At 36.9% G+C, this 25,906-nt stretch overlaps 2 protein-coding genes and 1 long non-coding RNA gene across 13 annotated transcripts in view; 1 reads left to right on the forward strand and 2 right to left on the reverse strand.

Annotated features, from left to right (window-relative positions):
* LOC110835507 (uncharacterized) overlaps positions 1-9,120 on the reverse strand; it is a 21,413-nt gene extending 12,293 nt beyond the window's left edge. For 2 of the 4 annotated variants that reach the window (XR_015533881.1, XM_087343910.1), the window contains exons 1-2: positions 1,743-2,589; positions 120-256 (exon numbers count right to left, since the gene is read on the reverse strand). Coding sequence is in view for 3 of the 4 variants with exons in the window: in XM_087343910.1 (XP_087200036.1) it covers positions 120-256; positions 1,743-2,136 (531 nt within the window). In the remaining variant the exon portion in view is untranslated. Of the gene's footprint in view, positions 1-119; positions 257-1,742; positions 2,590-7,714; positions 7,894-8,634 lie in introns of those variants that run through there. The other 2 variants (XM_087343912.1, XM_087343911.1) reach the window with 2 other exon arrangements.
* Positions 9,121-16,275: 7,155 nt separating this feature from the next.
* LOC110835513 (uncharacterized) lies at positions 16,276-25,416 on the forward strand. 8 transcript variants are annotated; one of them, XR_015533885.1, is made up of 3 exons: positions 16,276-16,489; positions 20,703-20,822; positions 22,672-23,503. It is a non-coding gene; the product is annotated as an uncharacterized LOC110835513 (long non-coding RNA). The 8 variants fall into 8 exon arrangements; XR_015533886.1 differs by lacking the exon at positions 20,703-20,822 and having other exon boundaries at positions 16,282-16,489; positions 22,672-22,715; positions 23,129-23,503; XR_015533884.1 differs by lacking the exon at positions 16,276-16,489 and adding an exon at positions 19,064-19,397 and having other exon boundaries at positions 20,461-20,822.
* LOC110835518 (endoplasmic reticulum metallopeptidase 1-like) overlaps positions 21,985-25,906 on the reverse strand; it is a 35,139-nt gene continuing 31,217 nt past the window's right edge. Inside the window, exon 15 of the mRNA XM_087343914.1 lies at positions 21,985-24,887. The gene's annotated coding sequence lies outside the window, so the exon portion shown is untranslated. The remainder of the gene's footprint in view (positions 24,888-25,906) is intronic.

A 25,906-nucleotide genomic window follows, 5' to 3' on the forward strand; every position in this document is an offset into this window, starting at 1 on the left:
AGCATCCCTATGTCATCTCAAGGGAGTTTGGATGACATTAAAATACAAATAATTATTTTCATCCTTAGTTTTCTCCAGAAGAAACAGACATAAAACTTAATTACACATATTTAACAGACCTGAGTACTGAAATTCTCCAGCTGTAGAGTGAGGGTGGAAAGGTTTTTGGACAGCGCAGTCTGGTTCTGCTGGAGCTCTCTGGACAGTGAATGGCATTTTTGAAGCTCCTCTGGAACTCCCTGACTACCTGCGGCAACTGAAATCACAGAAAACATTGTAACGTAACTCATATGATGCATCTTTATGGTCAGAATACTAAGTAAATGTCAGCTTTCCTCCAGTGGATTAATTCAGTACTACTCACAACTGTTGAATTCTAAAAACAAATGAAAATTAAAAGCACTTATTGTACCCACAGACACTCTTCATATAGTAAATGCTTTATTAAACAAGAAACTGTAAGAAAAAAAGATAAGGAAAACAGTATGAAGTGTTCATAATTCAGAAGGTAAAAGTATTTCATATGGTAGCACAATCTGTAAATAATATTCTGACTGTCTTACAGTTTAATAGCAGCAAAATTGTTTTATATCAATTTCCAAACATTTTCAAATTCAAGTATTGTATTGCAGTGTCATAAATATCAAATCTAAAACTTCTTGACGATGGTGAAGAGTCAATTGAATAAAAATTTTCTTGGATATTATCCATCGTCTAGTAATTATAAAACGTAAGAAACGACGTTTCGGAGATGGGACTCTATCTCCGTCTTCAGGTTCATACACAGTTGGGCCCACTAGATAGAGCTAATCCCTATCTCCGGAGATAATTTTTATTCAAGTGTCATAAATGTTTAATGAAGTAGTAGTATGGGCTATAACTTTAGTTGAAAATTAGAAAAGACATTGTAAATAGAGATCCCATCCACTATTTAACCACAATAATTTTCCTGTTCAACAACATTACACAAAATCATAAACAAAAGAGTAATACTGTTACAAGAAACGCCAGCAACTGGAAGGAGTGTTGGCAAGCTAGTAAAGATCTAACCTTCCTCACTTCAATATTCTTCTCGACATCTTTCCAGCCTGCCTTACACGAGCATCAAGGCTTTGTAGGTACTTAAAAATGGCACTGAGTAAAGAATATATAAAAAAAACAGGACTGTAGAATTTATAATGAAAAGAAAGGTGCATCAAACATGTACTATGACCATTTTGGAGAAATTTTGTCACCCCCTGAAATTATTCATAAAGTCTACAAGCTTACTTAGTATATGCAATGGCGACTTTTTATCACGTAACAATTTAAGAAAAACATTATTTAATAAAAGTATCCACATACATGTCACCAGACTATACAAACTGCAGTGAAACTGCCTTACAGGTTTAAAATTACATTCAAAATTCTAAGCAATTAACAGGCCGATCAGTAAACATCAGAGACAGACATCTAAGGCCAGAGTTCACATGCAGAAAATCCTTTGCTGAATACTGAACAAAGAATGTTTACATCCTTGAAGATTTACGACACTTCTAGTTAAGAGTACTACTATCCTGTTTTTTTGCCTGGTGGGTTTAGAAAAACCTTCAGAACAGTTGTCAGTTTGTAATTGGATAAGGAGCCCTAGCCACTGCACCATTAAACAGTTCTGGAAACCTTAAAGGTAAATTTCAGCATGGAAGGACGAAGGAAGGCTAAACAATTTCTGGTACAAAAGTTAAAGGCATATAACACGGCACCTTGGTCGAGCTCATTGCGCAGGGAAGTCACCTGCTCCCGGATGTCGATAAAGAGCCACATGACAGTAGTAGTGGCAACTACGCAAGCAAACACGAGAGCCGCAGTGCACGCACGTAGCAGCGAGCCACACACACGTCGACGGAGAATCAGGCGACACCGAGGGCCTCCGCCCCCGCCATTGCTCCCGCCGCTACCTCGGTCTTTTCCACTCCAATAATCATCTTGCTCATCAGTGGACTCGGACAGAAGCTGGTCCTGAGAGCTAGCCCCTCCACCGCCGCCCCCCACACGCTTCCCAGGGCCCGAATGGGCCACAAGAGCATCCAGTTCTTTCCGTTTCTTCATCTTCTTACCCGCTCTCAGGGGGACGTTCACATGATGGGTCGACTCCATTGCAGCGCGTCAACACATTGAAATAAAGCACTATTATCAAGGTATCACAGATAACAAGTGGTTTTCGTTGTTCAAGTCATAATTAACGCCGTGACGAGCACACACCAGCTGCGAACGCCATTGATCCGCCCGCGCCGTCGCAACACGTTATCAGCATGACAGTGCGTGGTTTCAACAGAACAAAAGATAGCACGTATTGATCGCGGGTTGTCGCAACGCGTAGGCACCACACTACTCCAAATCAGCACTAGATGGAGGTGAGCGGTCAGCTTCACGCTCCGACCGTTTTGTCGACAAGGTCCTTTCAAGAAATCAACCAGTGTCCAGATCGCAACGACACACTTTTACAGACTCAGTTACACCGTTCATATTGATCTTATGTCTGACTAAATCGGCGTCTCCTTCGTGCGTTATGTTCGCACTACGACTGATGACGTCACGAGAATTCCATCGACGGAACGATGGACTCACTGGCGTGGATATGAATTTACGTTAATCCTGCTGCCATCTGTTGTCAGTAAGAGAATAACTGTATACTAAAAATAAATTCCCCATCTCTCCCCAGGTTTGCCAGTAATTTGACTAGAGAGTGCCCTGAAGTTCGAAAGTGGCTGTTTTTTGAGTTGTTGCACCATATAGTCAGGGGATGATGATGATGATGATGGAGACAGCAAGGACCTCTGAAACGTCGGTAAACTACTACCAGACTCCATGGTGCAACAACCCAGAAGACAGCTATCTTCAGACTCGCTGCCATGAAAACCTAAAATACAAACAGAAGTTCAGAAGAATAAAACAGAATTTATTTACAGTCCACAGATCCTTCATAGACCCAATCCAAGGATGTAGAACATGGCACAGCACATATACAGTACATTTTTCTAATACAGATATAAATTACATTTGCACAGGTTTAATTTGACAGCAAAGAATCTGTTGTTGCCAAGATTCACATTTAATGAAGATGAATCTCAACTCCATTGCTCGAGATGTCATTAGGCATAGGAATATAACTTTCTTCACTCAGGTTACATTTGTCAGAGAGTAATCCAAATTCTATCTGCTTAGATCACTTTTCTACTGCACAGACTTCTAAGCGGAAGTCTGTGCAATAGGAAAGATCTTGTGTTGTTATATTTAGGTCATGTAAGTTTATAATCCAACAATAAAATGCATTTTAGCTCGTGGGTTAGCATGGGTGACTCATGTATAGATACTCATAGATTCAAATTTACTCAAGTCAAAGTGTCATTACTGCCTGCAATTGTAAATTATGTTACTGACTATAGATCTACAAACTCCTTAATTTTATTTGGAATAAGGAAGAATTACCTCAGCAGAGGAAAGAGTCTGTTGTAGCAATTTATAAGGGCGATAAGACTAACTGTAGTAATTATCAAGGCATGTCATAACTTCATACAAAATTTTATCCAACAACCTTCTCTCAAGGTTAAGTCCATACGTGGACAAAATTATTGGGTATCATCAGTGTGGGTTTCGATGTGACACATCAGCTACTGATCAGATATTTTATATTCATCAGATATTAGAGAGAGAAAAAAATGAGAGTACAATGAGACAGTACATCAGCTATTCACAGACTTCGACAAAGCATACGATTTAGTCAGAAATTAAGTATTGTACAATATTCTCACTGTTAGCTTATTAAAATGTACAGTAAAGTCTGTAAACATTTACCTGACACATATCCTATTTAAAATGGTCTAAAAACAAGATGTTTCATCATCCTTACTTTTCAACTTCGCTTTAGAATATGCAATTGAGAAGGTCGAAGAAAACCAGGTGCGACTGAAATTGAATGGGACACATCACCTTCTGGTCTATGCTGATGATATAAATTTGTTGGGGGATAACATAAATACCATAAAGAGAAACAGAAGCTGTAACTGATGCTAGAAAGAAAGTTGGTCCAGAAGTAAACACAGAGGAAACTAAGTATATGTTGATATTTCATCACCAGAATGCGGGGGAAAAATCATAACAAAAAGATACCTAATGGACGCTTTGAAAATGTAGCAAAGTTCACATATCTGGAAGTGACAGTAACAAATCGAAATATGATTCATGAGAAAATTAAGAGCAGATTAAATTCAGGTAATGCTTACTACCATTCAGTTCAGAACCTTCCATCTTTTCATCTGCTGTTTAAAAATATAAAAATTAAAATATACAAAATTATAATTTTGCCTTGGTCTCTGACACTAAGGGATGAATATACAATGAGGGTGTTTGAGAACATTTGCACCTAAGAGGGAAGAATTACTAGGAGGCTGGAGAAAGTTGTACTCCTTGCCAAATATAATTAGACTGACCAAGTCAAGGAGGATGAGATGGGCAGGGCATGTAGTCCACACAGAAGCGAAGAGGAATTCATACAGAGTTTTGGTGGGCAAACTAGAAGGAAAGAGACCACTAGGAAGACTTAGATGTAGGTGAAAGGATAATATTAAAATGGATCTTAGAGAAATAATATGGGGTGGTATTGAATGGATTCATCTGGCTCAGGATAGGGACCAGTGGCAGGCTCTTGTGAACATGATAATGAACCTTTGGGATCCATAAAATGTTGGCAACTTCTTCAGTGGCTAAGCGACGGCTTCTCAGCAAGGACTCAGCTCAATGGAGTAAGTAGGTACGTTACTGACTTGTCCCTGTTGTTACTCAATTGATCTGAATTTTTTAATACAGATTCTGTTTATGTTAAATTTGTTAGGTAAATTTTTTTTACACATTATTTGTAACTGCTTACATAAATATTATTTCATATACTTCCTTTTAAACATGTAATTTTCAAAAATTTCATATATTTAAGCATATAATATGGTACAAGAACTGTAAAGACAAAGAAATATCAACCAAATATATTTTGTTCGCCTCTTGCTGTTTCATAACAGAAGCAATAAAACAAAACTTTTTAATATAGTTTTAACTAGATGTTTCATGTCAGTCAATTACCAAAACCAGGAATGCTTAGTACAAAGTATATATTAACTTGGTACACACCCATCAAAATTCTTTAAAAAATGTTATTTTGACTTTACAATGACAGCAACTCCGTGTTACAGCTTTTCTCACAATGTACTTTCTTATGCTTATGTGTGGTAGTTACGGCTTTGTGCGCTCGGAAGACTCCAGATCAATGTTATGAAGACACAATACACACGAGTATGCCGAGAGTCTTTTTGGGAGTGTAGGGGATACATCAGAGGTTGGCAACACTGCAGAACTGTACATGGTCTGCCACAGGCAAGTCAAATTCAGTGTCTACAAGGAGCCACTTAAAGAAGGAGCCATCACATCATAACCACCTACTTTTACTAATTACAAGCTTAAACTTAAGGTTTATTTTTTTTATTCCTCTATTTTCCCACAAATACAAATATATGAATTTCACTGAACACATTTCCACTTTATTTAACTGAAATATAAAACAGTAGTACACAAGCAGCTATCCGACATTCATGTGAAACTTAAAATTTATTAAAATAGGGGCATTTGGAGCTGAACATCATGTATAATTTGAAAACTGAGTATGGATACTTAAAATATCAAAGAAGGGTGCATGTGGGCCATAGGCTGCATGTCTGACATGTCTCGTCTACCCTGAACAGTTTTATTTATTCATTTTGTCAAGAAACTGTGTTATTATGCAATCATCACCTCATTATTAAGCTGATGGGCCTTGTCCTCAGCTCGTTCAACCATTTTATACTTCCACTACTTGCTTTCCTGTGACCCACTTTAATATTAAATTCTGATCCACACTTTTGCCTTCCAAGTGGTCTTTTCCTTTCGTTTCCCGATCAAAATTTTATATGAAATTCTTCATATCCTGTGTGTGTTATGTGTCTGGCCTATTTCAACATTTTTGATATAATCACAGAAATTAATAAATTTACTGCTCGAAATCGTACTCCTGCTTCATATCTGGGAGATTCAGGTCTCAATCTGGAGGACAACTATACTGACTGTGATTGTTCATAATTTTCCTGAGTTCCCCAAGTAAATAATGCGATAACAGCCCTATCTTAAAATAACCAACAACTGCTTCTTTCAACATCCTTCCAATTAATCATTCATAATCACACTCATTCTATACTACAAACCTTATTCAGTTGAAAAAACATCAATAAACAAACCAAGAATCAATCAGTCAATAACAGATGAGGTTTAATAAAACACTCATATAGTGCAAAATTAAAACATATGATGAAAACAAAAATTTAATTTACCAATGAATAATTATCAAATGAGCAATTCTATTATGCTTTAAAACCAAGGTGAGTCAAAAGTATACAAACACTAATATCATACAGCAAATAAGCTTGGAAATTATCAATAATTACTACCAATTACCATCACATTCCAAATACGTAGCCAAACAGGAAGACGGTAAATTTGGAGATTGTTCAATAATTTACCACTTCAATGTAAATAACACAATAACAAGGAATGAAACTGTGCCAAGAGTTCTAATCTTCTGCAGAATTAAAAGTTATCTCACGCTCATTGAAAACCACTAGAAATACTCATATAAACACAAATGGCAATATAAATTCAAGCAAGTTTAAAAACCTGATAAAAATTTAAATGTGACATTACCATCTAATATTATCTAGGCCTTCAAAGAAATATCCAAATCAATTACACAGAACTACAAAGGATCAACTCAGATGTAAACTGAACAGACTGGAAAGAATTATGAAATAGCAACAAGTGGATGTATTATGAAAATTATACCATGTTCCTCTTTTCTGCATTTATGATTTTGCCCAGAAAATTACCATTGTTAGCACAAAACAGAATCTGATGCATTCAATTCAATATGAGTCCCCCCAATTTTCTTGAACCCTACCAATGATATTATGTAAATCAAATAAAAAAGGGGGGCTGGAAAAGGGGATACTAACCTGCATAAAAAATTCAAAGTTGGACACATATCATCTAACCTTCACACTATTTCACATTACTCAGCTAGCAACAGATTTTTAAAACTGTTAGGTTCGAACAATGATTCCACAACTTCCTTTTGACATTGCAGTAAAGCAAGATTGGTACCAGTGACTACAAGCAAGCAAACTTCTGTATAAAATGCCAGCTGTATCTATACACTATAAAAAAGGTATAGTTTCTTTCACAAACTGTATAAAAATATGATGAACTTCCACCCTGGATATAGCACATCAACAATCATTACTACCTTGTTGTATGCAACCTTTTAAGAAACATAAAATTATCAGTATTAATTCCTCTTCAACACAACAAACATGAAACATGAGATACCACAGAAGAAATTCCCTTTCTGCTCTACTACTCTGGACATTTATCAGACTATGTGACATCAGAACTAGGAACAATATTACAACAAGGGATTACATATATCTGAAACTGAATTCTGATTTAATTTATGGTCGATGCTAAACACAATGCATATAAATCTAATCCACCTAACCTCTCTCTTACTTCTGGTTTTAAGTTAATAAACCAAAGGCAAAACATTCTAAGGTAACTGTTAATTCCCATTAAAGACATACTAAGATATATCTTCTCCACTTACCAGAATGGACAAAATTATCGAGACGTCTCAACTCCCCGTGCAAAACTACTGCCAACCATGTAACTGTTACTAGCCAACAGAGGAGTAATATTGCAGCCACGGATAGTCCAATAATTTGACCATGACAGTTACACAGCCTTGTCTTCCTGCCTCGAGATGCAGAGGTCCCTCGAAGACGTCTAAAGATATAGAAAAATTAAGCACAATAATGTAATTAAGACATAAATCATGACTGCAACACTGGTATGATATCAACAAAGTGAGTTGGAGCCTTAAAATGTTTAATTTTTGAACTCGGAAGAGAATAAAATGTAACGTTCATCTTTAAAACATAACATGTGAAAATGTGTAAAAACATAGATCATGGTTTTAATTCCCAACTAAATTACATGATGTGCACTCATAAATATTACCAGATGATTAAAAATACAGTAACATTAACTAAACTAATCTAACTAATTCATCTATTATACTGCAATATTTACAGGCATACTTTACAAAATGTGGCGATTAACACTCTATACTTTAACCTCAAAATTAAATAACTGAACCTGAAAAGCAATGCAATAAGAATGTTCACTTCATATATTATTTTATAACCCTTAGTAATTTTATTCCTTGTGTACACATATTAAACCCTCTATTTTACAGGGGTATGGATAGATAGACCAGACATGATAGCAAAATAATGATGAGAATGTCAAAATCAGAGAATAATACATTGAAACTGCTAACAACAAATCGCTTCTAATATTCAATGTTCAGCTAAAGCACTGTTACAACAGGCTGACGGAGTGGCAGGAAGACATTTTTCTGAAGGAATATAAATTGTTTTACTCTGCTAAATATTTAGTAGCATGTTAGAGGGTACAACTAGACTTTCATGCAAAGTGGCACTACCTACTAAAGCCAATACAGACCTTTTGATTCTCTTCTTTCTTGGAGGTGCCACGAATTCTGGAACTTCAGATCCTGAGTCTGTACCAGATGTTGAGACACCCAGAAGTTTGAAAGACTCCTTCTTGTTGTTTTCCATTTCCACCGTATAATTTCATAAAGAATCATGACCAAATTTACTCTAATATTTTCAGTCCTCTGATTAGATATCTAAGAAAAGTTCATTAACATAACCTATAGGATTAACTACCAAAGAATCTGTATACATTCTGGAAGGACTAGCCAAACTGAACACACCATGGATGTAACTATCATCATAATAGTTTAAATCACCATTTCAATGTATAATTAATATACACTCTGTAATCACCTGTTATCACACATTCTTGTACCTTGCACTACGTTGCTCGTTCCTGTGAGAAATTACACATTAATTTCGATTGCCAACTTCAGCATTGTAAAACACAACTCTCATACTAAATTTACCTCCAGCACTGACGATAGCTCTCAACGCTGTGGCAATATGAATAGGGTATCCTCTTCGTTGGTAATCAGTGTGCATTATACTTCGAAGCTTCAAGGCAGACCACAAGGCGGTTTGCTTCTGGATCTTGCCCTGAGCCAGTTTAATCCAAGCTGCATCTCAACGTACTTCCTTCCAATGCTTCATAATCATAACATTCCAAGTGTCAATAACCAACTCCGTGTAGATTCGCATTAGTCTAGGGTAAAGGATTAGATTATAATAACGGATTATTAACTCCACATTCAACCCTAATAGGCAACATACTTTATTCCGCATAATCGCAGCTAACTTCCGTGTCTGTTTACAGCCAAAATCACTTTTAACAGAAGATCTGCCACCATCGTGCTGACAAGGAACGGACAGTGATGGATATATTGTATAAACGCGAAAAGTAAAACAGACACTTCCAGTTATCCCTGCACTTAACTATGGAAAACTGAAACTATGCGCTACGTATTCTTAACCTCAACATTACCTACCTGCCCCGACAGCGAACCAAACCCCGGTCATTCAACCCACAACGATTCGCAGCAGTGACAGATATACAATTTTTTGGCAGGTCATTAAAAGAATTTTGGTCCGTAATTTAAACAGTACTGCAACACAATAGTTCTATCGAGTTCAATTACTTAGAGTTAAATAATTACCATGTGACCAGTTCTGTGTTTAAACGTGTTAAAAATTACACTCCGCTCAAGGACAATTATTGCAAACACTGAAAGCCACATTACAATGCACGTAATATTTCCATAACAAAGTTCTGTAGGTACAGTTTGTATGTGTATTTGTATGCTTTGTCTATGATAGTGTGTGAGCGAAATTTAGGTTATGTATGTATGCAAGTATGTAGGACTGTTTGTAGGTTATGTACGTACTGACGGGGTCTTGACGTGAAACTATTTTAATAAAATATAATGGTATTGAAATATAAATACACCAACAAGGCGTCCTGAAAACGTAAATTCGTAATAAAATAAATAAATTCTATGGTACGGAGTCTTCGCTGGAAAGTTGAACAAATTCTCTGTTGCTATGGCACCTGAAAGTTTCCCAAAGCCATCAATAAGCCCATCGGTGTGCTGGAACCAAAAAAATCTCATTTTCAATTTGGAAGGTACTAGGTTTGAATCTCGTCGGGTATGTTACCCCGGCTAAAGTTTACATTATTCTTCTCAGAATCACCTGGGATGGAGTTTTAAAAGGACTACTTTGCGCTTGTCAGCTTTTCGCTGGATAGTCGATATTGGTCCGGCAACTATAACTATTTTACCTCTACGAAAAGCTAGCATAGATGTCTTCAGGACGTGCATTCGGACTTTGCGAGGCCCTAAACTATGATGAAGACGAGATTCTTAAAAGAATTCTGAAAACGTAGAAAGAATTATTAATAAACACTAAAAGATTTTTATTTGAATAATTACATGCATAGACTTTTTCGTGACAGCCAATCCAGCAAAAGTGACTGTCGTGTGGTATCGTCAGAATCCAACAGAGAATTTCCTTTTGTGGGCAAATTTTTACGTAAGTCTGTTGGCAGTTACGACTAACCTCTAAATCACCAGAAAAGCTAACAGATAAGTCACAAGTAATTTAAATGTATAATTAAAATTATTAAGTATGCTGTATGATTTTGATTACAGCAGACATATGACCATTGATATTTAAAAATTTATAAATACGAAATATAAATAAAAATAAACTACAAAATTAATAAAAATTTAATTAAGTTTGGGCTGCCAGAAGGTAAAATTGGATCGTCTGAGGCTCGGGGCACAGTCACAGCCATAATTCATACAAATCTGTTGTCGCCTCCAGTTAAACCCCTCACATGAGTCTCTTGTTCCGACGCCTTGCACTTGAGTCATTCTCACGCCGTATTCTGTTTGAGCCGGCTTCTTAATTAACCCGATTCGCGCCTGGTGCGTCGATGCTAACAAACCGGCCGTTTACAGGGCCACCGTTAATTACATTGTTCTCGCAATTTACAAGCCACTGGTTCACAGGCACTAAACTTATTTACGGACTCACACTGGTACACACACACAGGCCATTTTCTAACACCGGCCTTATACCAAGGCCTAAATGACAAAGTGTCGGGCTCTTCCTACCTTTACCCCCAATAAACCATCATCAGTTTGGTATCCGTGTATATATACAGGGTGATTCAAAAGGTTAGGGCAAAACTGAAGGAGCGTATAGAGGGACTCAGAGAGTAGAACAACTGAAATAATTTGGTTTGTAAAATTTCTAATGTAATCCTTGTACATCAATAAAAAAAAAACAAAATTAAGCTACTAGGAGAATAGAAAAGTACGATTATTTCAGCGATAAGTTATCTGACTTCTGTTCCTTCAACAGCCTCGACTAACTCAGGATAACTTCGGAGGACATGGATTCCTATTCGAAAGTTGCTCTACTCTCTGAGTCCGTCTATACGCTCCTTCAGTTTTGCCCTAACCTTTTGAATCACCCTGTATATATGGTCCGTCCTGATAATTATATATGTCTAAAACCACGAAAGCCTCAATCAATGATAGTCGATATTCGGGTGGAGATTTAAACCCAGGGCCTCCAGAACACAAAGTAGAATTGTCAACCTTTTGGCTACGACATTGGACCCCAAACAGACAGTAGAAGACTCACGACATTATAATCAAACATACGAATTTTGTAAATGTTCAGTAATTTTAATAGCATAACTCCAGCCAGTCAATAAAGATCTGTATTCGGGAGTCTTGTCTATTGACGACTGTGACTATTACTCTCGGTATTGTGATAGACATGTACGTAAGAAAAATTATGTGAACGAAAATATTAGCATTGCAAACGACAAACACTGCGACGACATGAATGTTAGACATGATGTCTCACTTTAAGATAGCGAAAATTAGGCACAATAATTTAGTGTACACGTTCCGTTGGCCCAAATGGAAGGATTTAAAGGAAAGTTGACATCAAAAGTTCTTCCCAGAAGGAGTGACGTATTGAAAAGCTTTCGCTAGTGATGAAAGAGATAAAGACACTTACGACGTCAAAGAAGCGAGAATTGTTTGCCGTGGTCTTTTATCTAGAGGACCAAGGCTCAGGAACTTGCAGAGTTCTTTTAATACCACCAACAGGAATATTACTTACTATTACTCTGAATTACATTTCGGGTTCTATAAAATACGTATTTATTCAGTAACTGAGTGACTTCCCAAGAAAGACTATGTCCCATGCAGTTATTTACGTAACTGGTTTTGAGACAGAATTATTCTTCAGTTAGATGATACACTTTGCCTCCTCGAAAACATTTTTACAACAAAATTGACATAAACTTCTGTTCTTATATGCATTCTGTAACGTTGTAGGCCTACTATTAGTATTTACGGAAAGCACAAACCATTACAATGACATTTTTTTTTATAATTATTTAATTATAAGTTTGTTCAGTTTAATAAATTCCAAAACTGGAATTAAAAATTAATTTCTTATATCCAGACTGTTGTCTTCCGGGTTGTGACACCGTATATTATGCAGCCCTGAAGATGGACACATTATGTATCTCTGTAACGTTAGTATCTACATACGAGCATAACCCATAAGAACATTGTAATCTTCACTGCCGTGAGAATCTCAAATTATGCACAATTATTCTTGTATGTGATTTAAAATTTTCAGACGAAAGAAATTAAAGTCTTAGATTCTTCACTTGCATTGGTAATGGATGAAGGGAGATGTTAAAATCTCAGCCCGGGGATAGAACAGCAGACCGATGGCTGGTTATAAGAGCGTTTTTAAGTCCTGCATCTAAATTCAGTCACTCCAAGGCCGTCTGTATATCTTTGTTCATTTAACGACACTGTATGTATTACGTAGATTATATATTTTCAAATGACGAAAATGATTATAAATCATGTACTGTGGCGAAATTGCCACGGTGGTCTAGCGGTTAGAACGCTGGCCTTGTAATCCTGGGGGTCTCGGGTTCGATTCCCGGCGGTGCCCGAATTTATAACTTGTGTTGGTGGGCAAGGCCGTGGTCTAGGCAACACGGAGTTTTTCTTCGTGGCATCCCAACAATTACTCCATTCACACACAGAAGAAGGCAATGGCAAACCACTTCTGGATCATCTGCCAAGAACGTATATGAACAGGTCCCAGTCCGAGAAAAGGATGGAAGGATCCTGTTCATATGGACCTGTCGTCAGACAGAACACTAAATAAAATAATAAATACTGTGGCGGACGAGGAAGGAAGTGGTCGTGGCGTATTTAAACGAAACGATCACAAAATTTGGTGAGGTTTCACTTTCTCACGGCAGCGAATATCAAAGATTGTTGTCTTATGAGATGCTGCGCCGTGTAGCCGACGTTTCAGAGGTGTTCATTGCCTCCATCATCAGGGAGATAAGTAAGCGGGGTAAACCATCAAGCTTGTTAGTGGCAACAACTTCTGTTACCAGAAGATTAGCCAGTCAGTTTGTCAGTCTGTTGTTAGGTTATTTAAACATTTGGACGCCAATTTAAATTTGAAGTTTTGGTGATGGAGTCGTGCCTTTAATACTGGTGCAATTGTCAGTAAGTGACGCCGCTGGTCTCCTCCTCGGACGCTGCCGTTGCGGTCGATTTAGCTCTCGATGTAACTAGTACAGAAGGTGAAGATTTCTGTCTTCTGGGTTGTTGCGCTGTGTAATCTGGTCGATGTTAACCAACGTTTCAGAGGTCATACTGCCTCCGTCAGAACCTCAAGTCTTACATAGTACAGAAGGTGTCAATGTATTTTTCCAGGCCAGTTGTCCTTCATTCTCTGGTTTGTGTAACCAATTAGCAAACTGCTACCAGTGACTCAGTTCCAAATAAACAATGTGTTCTATTTCCATGTTATTTCGAAACGTCCAGAGTCTGTTGGACCTGACCAGGGAATTTCTGTCCATATTAGTAGCGTTTGATACGAAGGCCTTGTGTTATTATTTGCAATGGGATATAAGACCTAATGTTAACAAACTAATTAAGAAGGAATTTTAATGAGAAGTCGAAATGACTCTCTTATTTTATGGAACTCAAAGATTCTTCACAAAAGTCCATCATTGTATCTTAACTGTTATCCAGTTCAATTCAATTCACATTTACACGGTTTGTTCCTTCAAACTCAAATTTATTACTAGTCCTTCATTTACCCTTAGGTCTACAAAGGCATCTGATACCTTAAGGTTTTTCAAACAAAATTACTCACTCCAATGAATTTGGAAGTAAACATTGTCAGAAGTTACACAACAACAGTAATTAAGTTTTAGTTTATAAGATTATAATTTTTAACTTTTAACTTTACACCTGAAGATGGTTCAATGTAACCGAAACATGTATTAAAAAGATGTACCAAAATATGTAAATGATATTTTAATATCTTATGTATAAATTTTATTTATATACAATTGTGATTAGACGGGGAAAAAAACACGAATAATTAAAATTTTAATTCACAATATGACGAAATTATATCAACTTAAAAATTACTGTTATTTAAAATATTCAAAATTGTAATTAATATCTAACGTGAGACAGTGCAGAGCAGTGGGAATCAATTAAACAATTTTATGTACAGGTTATCAATGATACTAAAAGCTTATATCAATAGGACCTGATAATCCTCTGAACTCAGATAAGAAAACTAATCTTTTGGCAATGTCTAATACTGGACAAGAATTTAAGGCACCTCCGAGTTTATGTTTTATTTTCCCCTTTGTAAAAGTTGAGGCCCTCCTTCTAAAGTGACGTTCTGGACCAAAGCTCGCGTGGCCTAGCCCTTAAAATGACGCTGCATACATACCCGTACGAAACAGATTCGAACCAGCGTTTCTAGTAAACGAATAGTCCAAGAATAGTTTTTTTTTATTTGTTTCAATAATTCAAGGCACAGGTTTATTCTTTTTGAAAGATATAACCTTATTTCGAAATCTGTCCCCAAGGAACACTAGCCAATCAACAAGGGACATGTGTCTGCTGGGACAATTATGGATGTCACGTCACGAGTCCCTGGCAGCCTCTGAAAAGTCGATCACTATCTACTAGACTACACGTCATTTTCTTGTTTAGTAATATTACATACTTATCTACCAGCAGTGCGAGTTGTAGCAAAATTTCTGAAATTCATGACGTCAAATAGCGTTTCTTGAGACATGTTTCGAGTCGAACTTGTAACATGAGGTATTTCAAATATTTAACATTAGGTGCGTGCACATTCACGTGTACTTAACAGAAAGTGCACAGAATAAAGGCCCAGTGGCGGAATTTTATGTAGGTTTTTACAATATATCTTCTGGTTTTATTATTTATTTAGTGTTCTGTCTGACGACAGGTCCATATGAACAGGATCCTTCCATCCTTTTCTCGGACTGGGACCTGTTCATATACGTTCTTGGCAGATGATCCAGAAGTGGTTTGCCATTGCCTTCTTCTGTGTGTGAATGGAGTAATTGTTGGGATGCCACGGAGGAAAACTCCGTGTTGCCTAGACCACGGCCTTGCCCAACACAAGTTATAAATTCGGGCACCGCCGGGAATCGAACCCGAGACCCCAGGATTAAAAGGCCGGCGTTCTAACCTCTAGACCACCGTGGCACTATCTTCTGGTTACACAACTAAATATGTATTGATCAGAAAATTTACTATCAAGTGTTTAAAGACCGCGTACCATGCAGTTAGTTACAACTCATCATCCACGAAGTCGTATGAGTGTCCATAAAATTAAGAGTTTCTGAATTAATTCCGAATCGAAATATTCCAGTGGGCCCAGTCCATGAAAGCTGACGTTTATTAAACAGCATTAACCCACCACAATCCGAAATGTTTGAGTTGAATTAACTGAGTGAGTAACTTCACGGAGAAGAGTCTTCTAATAGTCGATCAGTTTGTAAATTCTCCTTTTCCCGTTTTCGAAAGAGTATGCTATTGGACACTGTCTTGAGCCAGATAAATCCGGTCCACGCCCTCACTTTTTTTATAACTCGTTTTAATGTAATTATCTTATCCACACAACATCCTCAAGGGATCTCTTCATTTCAAGGTGTCTGGTTAAGATTATCATCTCTTCCATGCGTGCTTCACAACCCGCCCATCTCACCTTGATTTGATCGTCCTTATAATAATGCGCGAGGAATAGTATGCAGGTTATGTTTCATTGCAGGAGGTAGGCGAGTTAACCTCTTACCATGCGGTGGACCTGTGAAGAACCCCATTAGGCATTCATCACGTAGAGATGGTTATTGGTAGGCAAACATTGGCTTGTTATGAACTGACTTTCCTCTCCACGTGCAAATGCATCAGCAGTCTAGCAGTGGTCACCGCCAGCTCGAGCTCGCTGCAGCCTCGGAGGTATGTACTCAAAACTATTGTGTAGAGTCACTCAAATGCATGACGAAGCATGTTTAAAAGCAGTTTCATGATTCTAATAATACTATTCATTTTATCGGAATATCTAGGTTCGATCCCAAGGCTGCCAACATGTGATTTGTTGTAGACAGAATGACACTGGGTCCAAATAGCAGGGTTTTCCATAACCAGTCCTTATTCCACTAATATTTCATTCCCTTCTGTCCTTAAAGTGTGAGATAGGTTAGGTTAGCCAAAACATAAGAACGTATTCCTTTAGTAGGCCTACATTCCCTGTAGAAACAACGTACGTTACATTTGTCGGATATAACCTCACTATGTCCTATTACCGATTGTCAATAACATTCACTTTAGATATGAAGCCTGCAGCCAGTCCGTTATTGGGAAAACTTAAATATGCGATTTCAATGTCAATAACGCCGCACCCTACTAAAGGCACCTTAACATGCAAAGACTGTCAGTGATGCTTGCTTCCGGGAATGTTGCCCAAACTGGGACAAGTCGTAACAATATTATTGCGCCGTGTAGTGCGGAGGAGGAGAGAACAATGCAACACCTCATTGCGCAGTATAGGCACGGACCGCGGGGAGAACAATCGGTCAGCCATCTTGGACCGTACGTGTTACATTCAAGGAAAGGAATTTACGACGATTAAAAAATGTTCTGCGTAAAGACGTCATTATGATTTCGTTTAACAGAGAGAGTGTGAATGTTGATGGCCAGCACACAAAATTTAATAATTTGAGAGTTGAATTGCTATTCAAAATGATCAAAAGAACAATTTGGTTTTAAGAAAAGTAAACCGATCGGGAATGATTTTACTTTATATACGTATTATGTACAGCCCTATTTATATTAGTCCACTGAACCAGGTCCTTTAAAATTACGATATAATGGGAAAAATAATATTAAACTATATAATAACGAAATGAAGTGTGGACTGGACTCATCTAGCTCAGGAATAGAACTCTGGAAACCACGATAATGAACCTCAGGTTCCAAAATGTTGTTATATCGTATTTCTATCCATTTTAATATTTTCACGCCACCCACACTTTAGTACATCACAGGTGTTTCTAATCACTAGTCTCACATTTCTCGCAACTGAAGTGTGGGAACCAACTAGAAATATTCTGCAACAGAAGCAAATGGCCCGTTCGGCTGTTTCAGAACGTACAAGCAGCCACTGCTCAAATTGCGTGAGTAGAAGGATGCTTGTTTATGCTCTCCTCATTCAGCTTCCAGATACCTCAGTTGTTATAGCACTGAATGAAGAAAGTCCTTCATATTCCCTGCATTCTTCACAAACCGGATATGTTCTTGTGCTCTTCGGATCATATTCTACGCCCCAGATGATTTTCTCAGGGCATTTCAGTTGGAGAAAACTATCTCTTGCAAAATACGATGAGATTTGTGGCTATGTAGACATGTACACACAGAAATCCACTTTAAAACAAACACTCAAGAAATTATAGACGTGAGTGACACAGATTGCCAGAGTCCACAGTAATTACGAACTAAGAGCTTTGTTGTTATCAGCAGACAATACAAACTACGGATGTTGATTGAAGTGGCTTTTCTTTCTAGGCTTGGTAGCCTGTATTTTTTTTTAAATATGTCGTGAGTTTGTTATAACCCAGTCTTTATTGTTTCATCAAAGTTCAGGATTTAGCTGTAAGTTTAATCATATTATGATTAAATATTAAAATGAACAAAACAGTGGCCTATATGTTAAATTGTAGGTTATGTGCTATTTATTTTTGTATATCACTGTTTTTCAAGCTTTCTGTGGAATCTTTTAGTTAATTCTATTGGATAAGTAACAGATACCAATTTGTATAATGGGCGTGGTCTGTATAGCTTTGTAAGATTCTACCTTTCCATTTGCCGGGAGACAACAAAGAAAACCAGGAAACATCTTACCACAGTAATAAGTAGGTTTAGTTAGGTTAGGTTTTTATGTATGTTAAGTGAACTTCAGGCAGGACGAACGCGAGCTAGCGGATAAAAGTGGAGTTTAAATCTCGCATGGAAGCAATAAGCACTGTATACAGAGAACTCTTCAACTTTTATTTCAAATGTAGTTATTTTTAAAAGCTAAGTTAAAATGGGATTTGAGGTTAGCATTGCGGTAAGTCCGAAGATGGCTTTCTTCTGGGTTGTACCGATATGGCCCTGATGATGGAGGCGGCAAGGACCTCTGAAACGCTGATGAACTACTACTACTACCAGATTATACGGCGCTACAACCCATAAGACAGCTATCTTCAACCTTGTTACGTTATAAAACTTTTCAAACGACTTCTGTAATTTCTGATGGAGGTCCGTGACTCGAAACCATAACGGCTTCATATTTCCAGAATGTCAATGGTTTTCCTGAGTCCCTCCAAGAAAACACCGTGGTCGTTTGTTAACACAATTATTACATTAAAACTTATTTTCCCAACACTCCTGTCTTTTGTCGCCTCCCTCGGCCACAGCGTAAAAATCCCTAGATATATTCACATGGAGGCGTTAAGTAATAAAATAATAATTATTATTATGCAATGGTTTTGACGCGTGATAACTTCACGTATAAAGACGGGTGTGTGCGTGTGGGGGAGTGAGAGCTCAGCTTTTCTTAAGGACGGCCCTGAATTCGTGCAACTATGCCAAAGTAAATCAGTCCTTAACAGGTACGGAAACAGGACTGTTTCTAGTCCCCCGAGGGCAAGGTGTTTGGAACGGGTGACGCCTTCCGTAGTGCGCTGTTTGTATGCGACGCGCGATCGCACGTCCTAAAGACCCCACACGTTCCCTGACTCATCGCCGGAAACTTTCAGTCTTTCTCCCGGTGCCGTGGACAATGGACAGTGAATTTGTCACAAGTACGACTCTTCAGAAAGCAATAGTAAGTCAGTTAATCTCTTTCTTGGACCATTAGATAAAGAGAATATAGGAAAATGCAAACTTACGGGTTGGTCCAACATAAATTTGTTTTTGTTTTTTTTCAAAATATTTGTTTTATATCTTACGTATTTAGTAAAATGCAAGAAAAACTGAAGTAATTTGCATTTTCTTGAGGGACTGAGATAAAACATAAAAACCCCAGTAAAGATAAGCAGTCTCCAACCAGGACTTGAACCTGGGAACTCCTGAACACAAAACAGGAGTAATAAACAAAAAGCTGTGTGTTTAGTGCAAAACATTTTTAAATAACACACAAATTGAAGTGTGTGAATGACATATGTATTACTAGAATCTCTACATGTTTGGGAGAACTCTCTTAAGTTCTCCCCTTCTCAGCTGTCCAGTTTTATGCAAGTGTTCATGCGAAAAAGTCAGCCATAATATTTGTATAGTAATGTATACAAAATTGTGGGAGAACAGCATTAGGAGAATCTAGGCGAAAAAGCAGGGCATTTCTAGACCAGCTGAATATGCTAATTATCAACTGTTCCAGGAAGACTCAGTACCACAGTTACTTAACAAAGCGCTAACTCAATTGACACCAGCCTGAGGTGTTCATTCAAGAGCATTCTACAGACCTCACCAGCTTCTATCTATACATAACGTCTCAATGGTCTTGATCTATTTCAGTTGGTGTTCTGCTACTGCGTACATTACAACAGATATATAACTGACGAGATTTTCATTAAGTTGCTATGCTCATTTTAATTAACTCCATTAAGTCTGACTAAATGTTATATATTTCAATAAGGTGATAACACATTAAAAGGTAAGTGAACAGCAATAAGGCATGTTGCATTCTCTTGGCATCACAGCTATCATCATTAAGCATTGGTTCAACACAAGCAAGATAGCATCAACAGTTAGAAGGGAGATTGTCTGGATATGGATGACAAAGAGACTACTGAGATTATATTTCTAAGAAGCGTTACTGGAGACAGCGATTTAAGGACAGAGAAAGGGGAGACTACAGTGAGATATTTAAAAGGGAGGAAATGTTGCAGGAGACAAGATTGGTTCATCAATGTTAAGCAAATTGAAAACTCAGTAAACCAATGACAGTGAATCCAACCAAGAACAAGGCAGCATGACAGGGCGAAGAGAGAGTTGCTATATGAAGAAGGAAGAGAACTGAAACATCTCGGTAAAGTGACAATTTTCATAAGTGAAAAACACACCTTGAAATGCAGAAGGAAATGGTATGAAGAAGTTATCTTTATTAGGCAGACATTTCTTTAAATTTCAGTTCTCTGGAGGTAGAGAAGGCAAGATGTCGGCATAGCTGATGTGACGTTAAAACTCCGGCTGTGTCACATCAAGCCAACTTTCACTTCCAGACAAACACCAAATGATGTCATATGAAGAGGTGATTATATAATATGTAATGTAAAGTAGCCTTCTGACTGAATACCTTCACATTGAGGCAGGTTCTATGAGATATCTACTGTGTGAAATTCATAATATATGGTATATAGAAATAATTTTGGTGTTAATTAGCAGACATGGTAGAACAGATATTGTAACTTGTCAATGCATAACATGTTCAATATGTAAACCACTGGCATCCAAGACCATTTATAGTCAATGTTGAAGATTGGCAAACAGCAATGCTTAGAGTCTGCAGTGTTCTGATGACTAGAGATTGAATTTCTTCTTTTGGTTGAACTGTGTAGGGTCTGATTCTGTACACGGCATTTCAAATACCCCCATTGGTACTGGTACTGATCTAGAGGCAACTTCGGCTACCCCAGGCACTCAGATCACTGCCGGGCCCATTGCATACCCCTAATCCTATTAAGGCTCTTCGAAATCTATAAGTACACTGTTACAGCCAGAATCAATCTGAGGCCCTCTTAATATCTATTGGCTCTAGCCATGCGCAGCCAAAGATTTCTAATCTATTTTCTAATCTAATTTTAAAAATATGTACCTCGTGACTGACAGTACGTCAGTCACGAGGTACATATTTTTAAAATTTATGGACCACCTTGTATATCACACTAACCTGCTTGGTTGCCCCTTAAAATTAAATTCCTGCCAAAACAGCAATGAACTTAAACCACACTACCAGTTAAATAAAATGTTTTCACTATAAATACATGTTCTAGTAACATATGATGAAAATTATTTATCTGCATCAAGTGTTTCAGTTAATATATGCAATTTAAACTTAAGCGTCTCTTTTAATTGGCCATGTATGTTCCAAGATGAGACAGCCATGCAAAATACTTTGTGCTTCATATCTTGGATGAATATATCTCTTTTGTGTTCATGAAACAGAATGATAATCTTACCTAAACTGCAGCACTAATAGTACTTATAGTAATAAATTTACGATTGGTTTTGTTTATGGCATATACATCTTGGAAATTAACACAGCATCGTGGTGGTAAAACTTCATGAGTAAAAGGCACTTTGTAGACAAATACATGGTTGAGGATAATATTAGAATGGACTTTAGGTGTATAGTCTGTAAATTAGATTATTTTTGAGGTTCTGAACATCAAGAAACTGAAGGAAACAGAATATGACTTATATAAATGTAACTTTACTGTAACAAGTAAAAAACAAATTTTAATATGCATTTAAATGTTAACATGGGGTACAATTCCATACTGTACTGTCTGTGCATAACAATTTGCTTCATAAAAATAAACATCTGGAATTATTCACAAATAAAGAAAACACATCATAAAGGCAACTAACACAACTGCAAAACCTGGTACCAACCATACGGCAAACCACGGGCTCTTAAAAGGAACATGTGCATGGCATGTACTATAAATGTTGGATGATACTGGAAGAGGCTGATGATTCTGATGGCACCAGCACTTGATAAAACTAGACATCCCTTTAAATTTGAATGTAAGACAATTTTTATCATCATCATCAACCTTTTCCGTATTAGGCCACGAGGCCTGTTACGGTCTTGTATTTTCCGTCCATCTCTTCTGAGGTCGGCCGAGAGATCTTTTCCCAGCAGGGCGATAACAATTTTTATAATTTAATTAAACGAGGAATATATGAATTGAATGTTTCCAAATCCAATATTTATATTATAATGCCATAATAATTCAAGTTTTCAATTTACATATCCTAGATTTCAATTGTACCTATGGAAACTGTCTCCAATATTTATAGTACAATACATTGATGGACAGGAACTCTTGGCATACACATTCTTCAGTACACTGTTCAAACCTTTTTTTTTCCAGGACAGATAATAAACTGCAGAGTGACTTCAGGTGATTCATAACATGTAAGATACAAACACAGTGTTTCTCTTCAGTAAAAAAGAGTTGAATCAACATTCAATAAGCAAGGGCCAATTTTTATCCCTGAGGCTTATAACATATAGTAGCTTCTGGAAAACACATTTGAAATCAATCATTATTTGACAAGATTTATTATTTTAGTGATTTGTTTTATAAGTGATATTACACTAATATTGCTTTTAACTATTGTCAATTCAAAATATAATATACATGAAGTTTCACAACTGGTCTACCATACAATGGGGATGAGGGAGAAAATTTCAAGTAAAAGAATATTAATACAACACTGGTTGTTTCCTACCACTGAAACTACGGACGTTTCAAGCTGCACAAACAATAAATGCCTACTCGTGTGTACTTTAATAAATGGTAACGCAGGCAATGATTTTGGTTAAAGGTGATCCTCAGTTGCATCTTGCATCACTTGTCTGTTGATTACGATCCTCTGGAAATGAGGTGTGGAATCTTCTTCCATCATGAAGAGGCATCTCAACCTTTTGGCCACCAACTTATGGCTCATTTGAATCAGCAATACAAAAATTACTGGATTGGTCACAGTGGTTCAGCACCTGCACTACCAAGATCTCTGGACCTAACCATGCTTAATTTTTTATGAGGTCTAATGAATGAGACAATCTACAGGACCAAAGTAAACACAAAACAGGAACTTTTGTTTAAAATGAGCAAGGCCATGCACCAGAGGCCATGGTAGACATTATGAACACATAACGTGTATCTCATAAAATGTAACAATAAATCCATCTTATTAATACTTGCATTTACTTTTTACCTGTATGTATCTTGAAACTGCCATAGTTGCACAATGGTTTGAAACAGGACCAACATTTTAATAATAATATTTATTACTGAAAATTAATTTCCAAATCCCACCCACCTGTATAGCAGACTGGCTACAAAACTGTAAATTTCACTTTAATTCATGTGAAGTAAGCTACTGAGACTAGCTTGGGTACCTACCCAGCATTCATAACATTGTGTCTGTGGGAAATTGAATTCAGTCTTGAACACAACACATAAACATAACCTGTTCATAACTTTGGGAGTTTTCGTGCTAAGTAAACTCACAGCAAATGAGTGCCTTCAAGTACAAGACAAACTTAAAACATGCAAACACATGAGTCCATTTTGTGAGAATCATAACATTGCATCTCAAATCCTCTAAACCAAATGCCTGCAAATGTATACGGTGCTTCATCTGACCACAGTCAATTACATATGGTGTGTCACAAATATCACAGCTATGCTTTAATTTACTAATAATAATAATATGTTAATTTTGTGTTTTCTTTTCACAATGTGCATGCACTTACAGGATCTTGTATGTCCTTCATGCTTTAATTAAAGAACTGGTGAACAGATTCTGACAAACTGTAATATTACAGAGCTTCTTACTACACTCTATTAAATCATTCCAAATTAGATTAAAATCAAAGAAAAATAGTAACCACTTTGCACATTTTATAATAAAAAAGGCTCATATGAAAACTGATTCAGGACAACTCTACTGTACATTTTTAAGTAGGATGGAATCAGATTCTCAGAAAACACACGCCTTTAAAACTAATGAGACATATCAGGGCTTGTACGGCATGTCACGCCATGATAACGGGTAAAGTGCATCCTCTACTTAGAAGCTGCATTACTTAAGAAAAATGTGCCAAATATGATGTCATTCATCCCACAAGTCACCAGGTTCAGGTATGAGGTTAGCTCAACCAGGGGGCCCAACAGATAAGGCTTTCTGTCCTCTAACCCCCCTTCTAGCTTCTGAAATGTTGTACTTTATTTTTTTTTATAATACACACAATTTAAGACGTCCAAAAGAACAATATTACATGTTATAACTCATCAAAACACTTATGAACTATATAAACACCCTCAACCAGAGGTGGTGTATTCTGGCAGCATGTGTCAGCTGGAGTGGAGGCAGTTACTAGGCAGCTAGAACAATGTATAACCACAAGTTTCAATCATCATACTATGTCTGGTTTAATCTCGGTGCAGGACCAGAGTACAGGAGTATGGGTTCCTGAATACTTGCATCATTCTTTTCTTTATGAATTCCTGAGGAAGGCAACACTCCTCTCTGCCAATTTCCATGCATGCACTGGTAGTACCTCCAGAATAGTACTCTGCTTTAAAAGAACATTGGAAAAGTTTATAGTAATTTAACATTTGCAGATCCTATTGTAACCATACTGTTGTTATGGTAATGAGTTATTCTTTCCTGAAGAAGTCTAAAATTTGTTTTCTGCTGGGCATTTTGTGATCAGTTATATGATATTGTAACATACTTAATAATACATGTTGTGTCTGACACACATTTTCAGTTTGTGTGCGAGACTTTATTAAAAATCTGTTCATTATAATTTACACTACAGCAGAATGCACTATAAAAATGCTGAGTAGGTAAGGGTTTTGAAGAAGACATTGCCATTTTAAGGTAACAATTCAATGCTGGAGATATTGTGAAAAACAAAAAAGAAACCTCAACTGAGTTAACTGGGCAAGACTCAAACTGGGTACCTCCTAAACACAAGTCTAGAACATTACTGTTATACCAACCTGTTCAGTAGCTTGTCCAAGAATTAATGTTAATTGCAGCATCTTGTATAAAACACTGTATATTATTCTTCACAAACAAATAAAATATTTTTCATAAAATATGCAGTTTAAGAAATCATTTATACTTTGAGATATCCACTTCCTTATCTCATTAGAAAAGATTTCCATGTTTCATCCTTTCCTCAAGGCCTTAATTATAGGCCAGCAAACATCTCCAAACCACCTACATCTTCCTGTGACATAATTTAGTTTAACTACACAATCCAACTTTCTAACTTTATACTTCAACAACAAAAATATACACCTCTCTACAACTATAAATGACAATTACATCACATAATTTAATGATATTCAACATTTAACAGATAAAGATAAGTGTTATACACTATCCAGACATTTGATTTGCACTGGGTGCATTTTTATTAAACATTCATAGCACCTTTATCATCACATTGCACATTTGCTTCAGTGTGACCTTAAATTAAAATGTATCCTGCAAGCAAATTAAGAAACAAATATTGTTCTGAATATGGCAATGCTCCATCTGTAACATTCAACACTGATGAAATGAGTAGCAATGCAAATGTAG

Source organism: Zootermopsis nevadensis, unplaced genomic scaffold (genome assembly GCF_977971745.1).
Source record: "Zootermopsis nevadensis isolate Lab colony 2312 unplaced genomic scaffold, Znev_1.0 Znev_ptg000007l, whole genome shotgun sequence".
Classification (NCBI taxonomy): Eukaryota; Metazoa; Arthropoda; class Insecta; order Blattodea; family Termopsidae; genus Zootermopsis; species Zootermopsis nevadensis.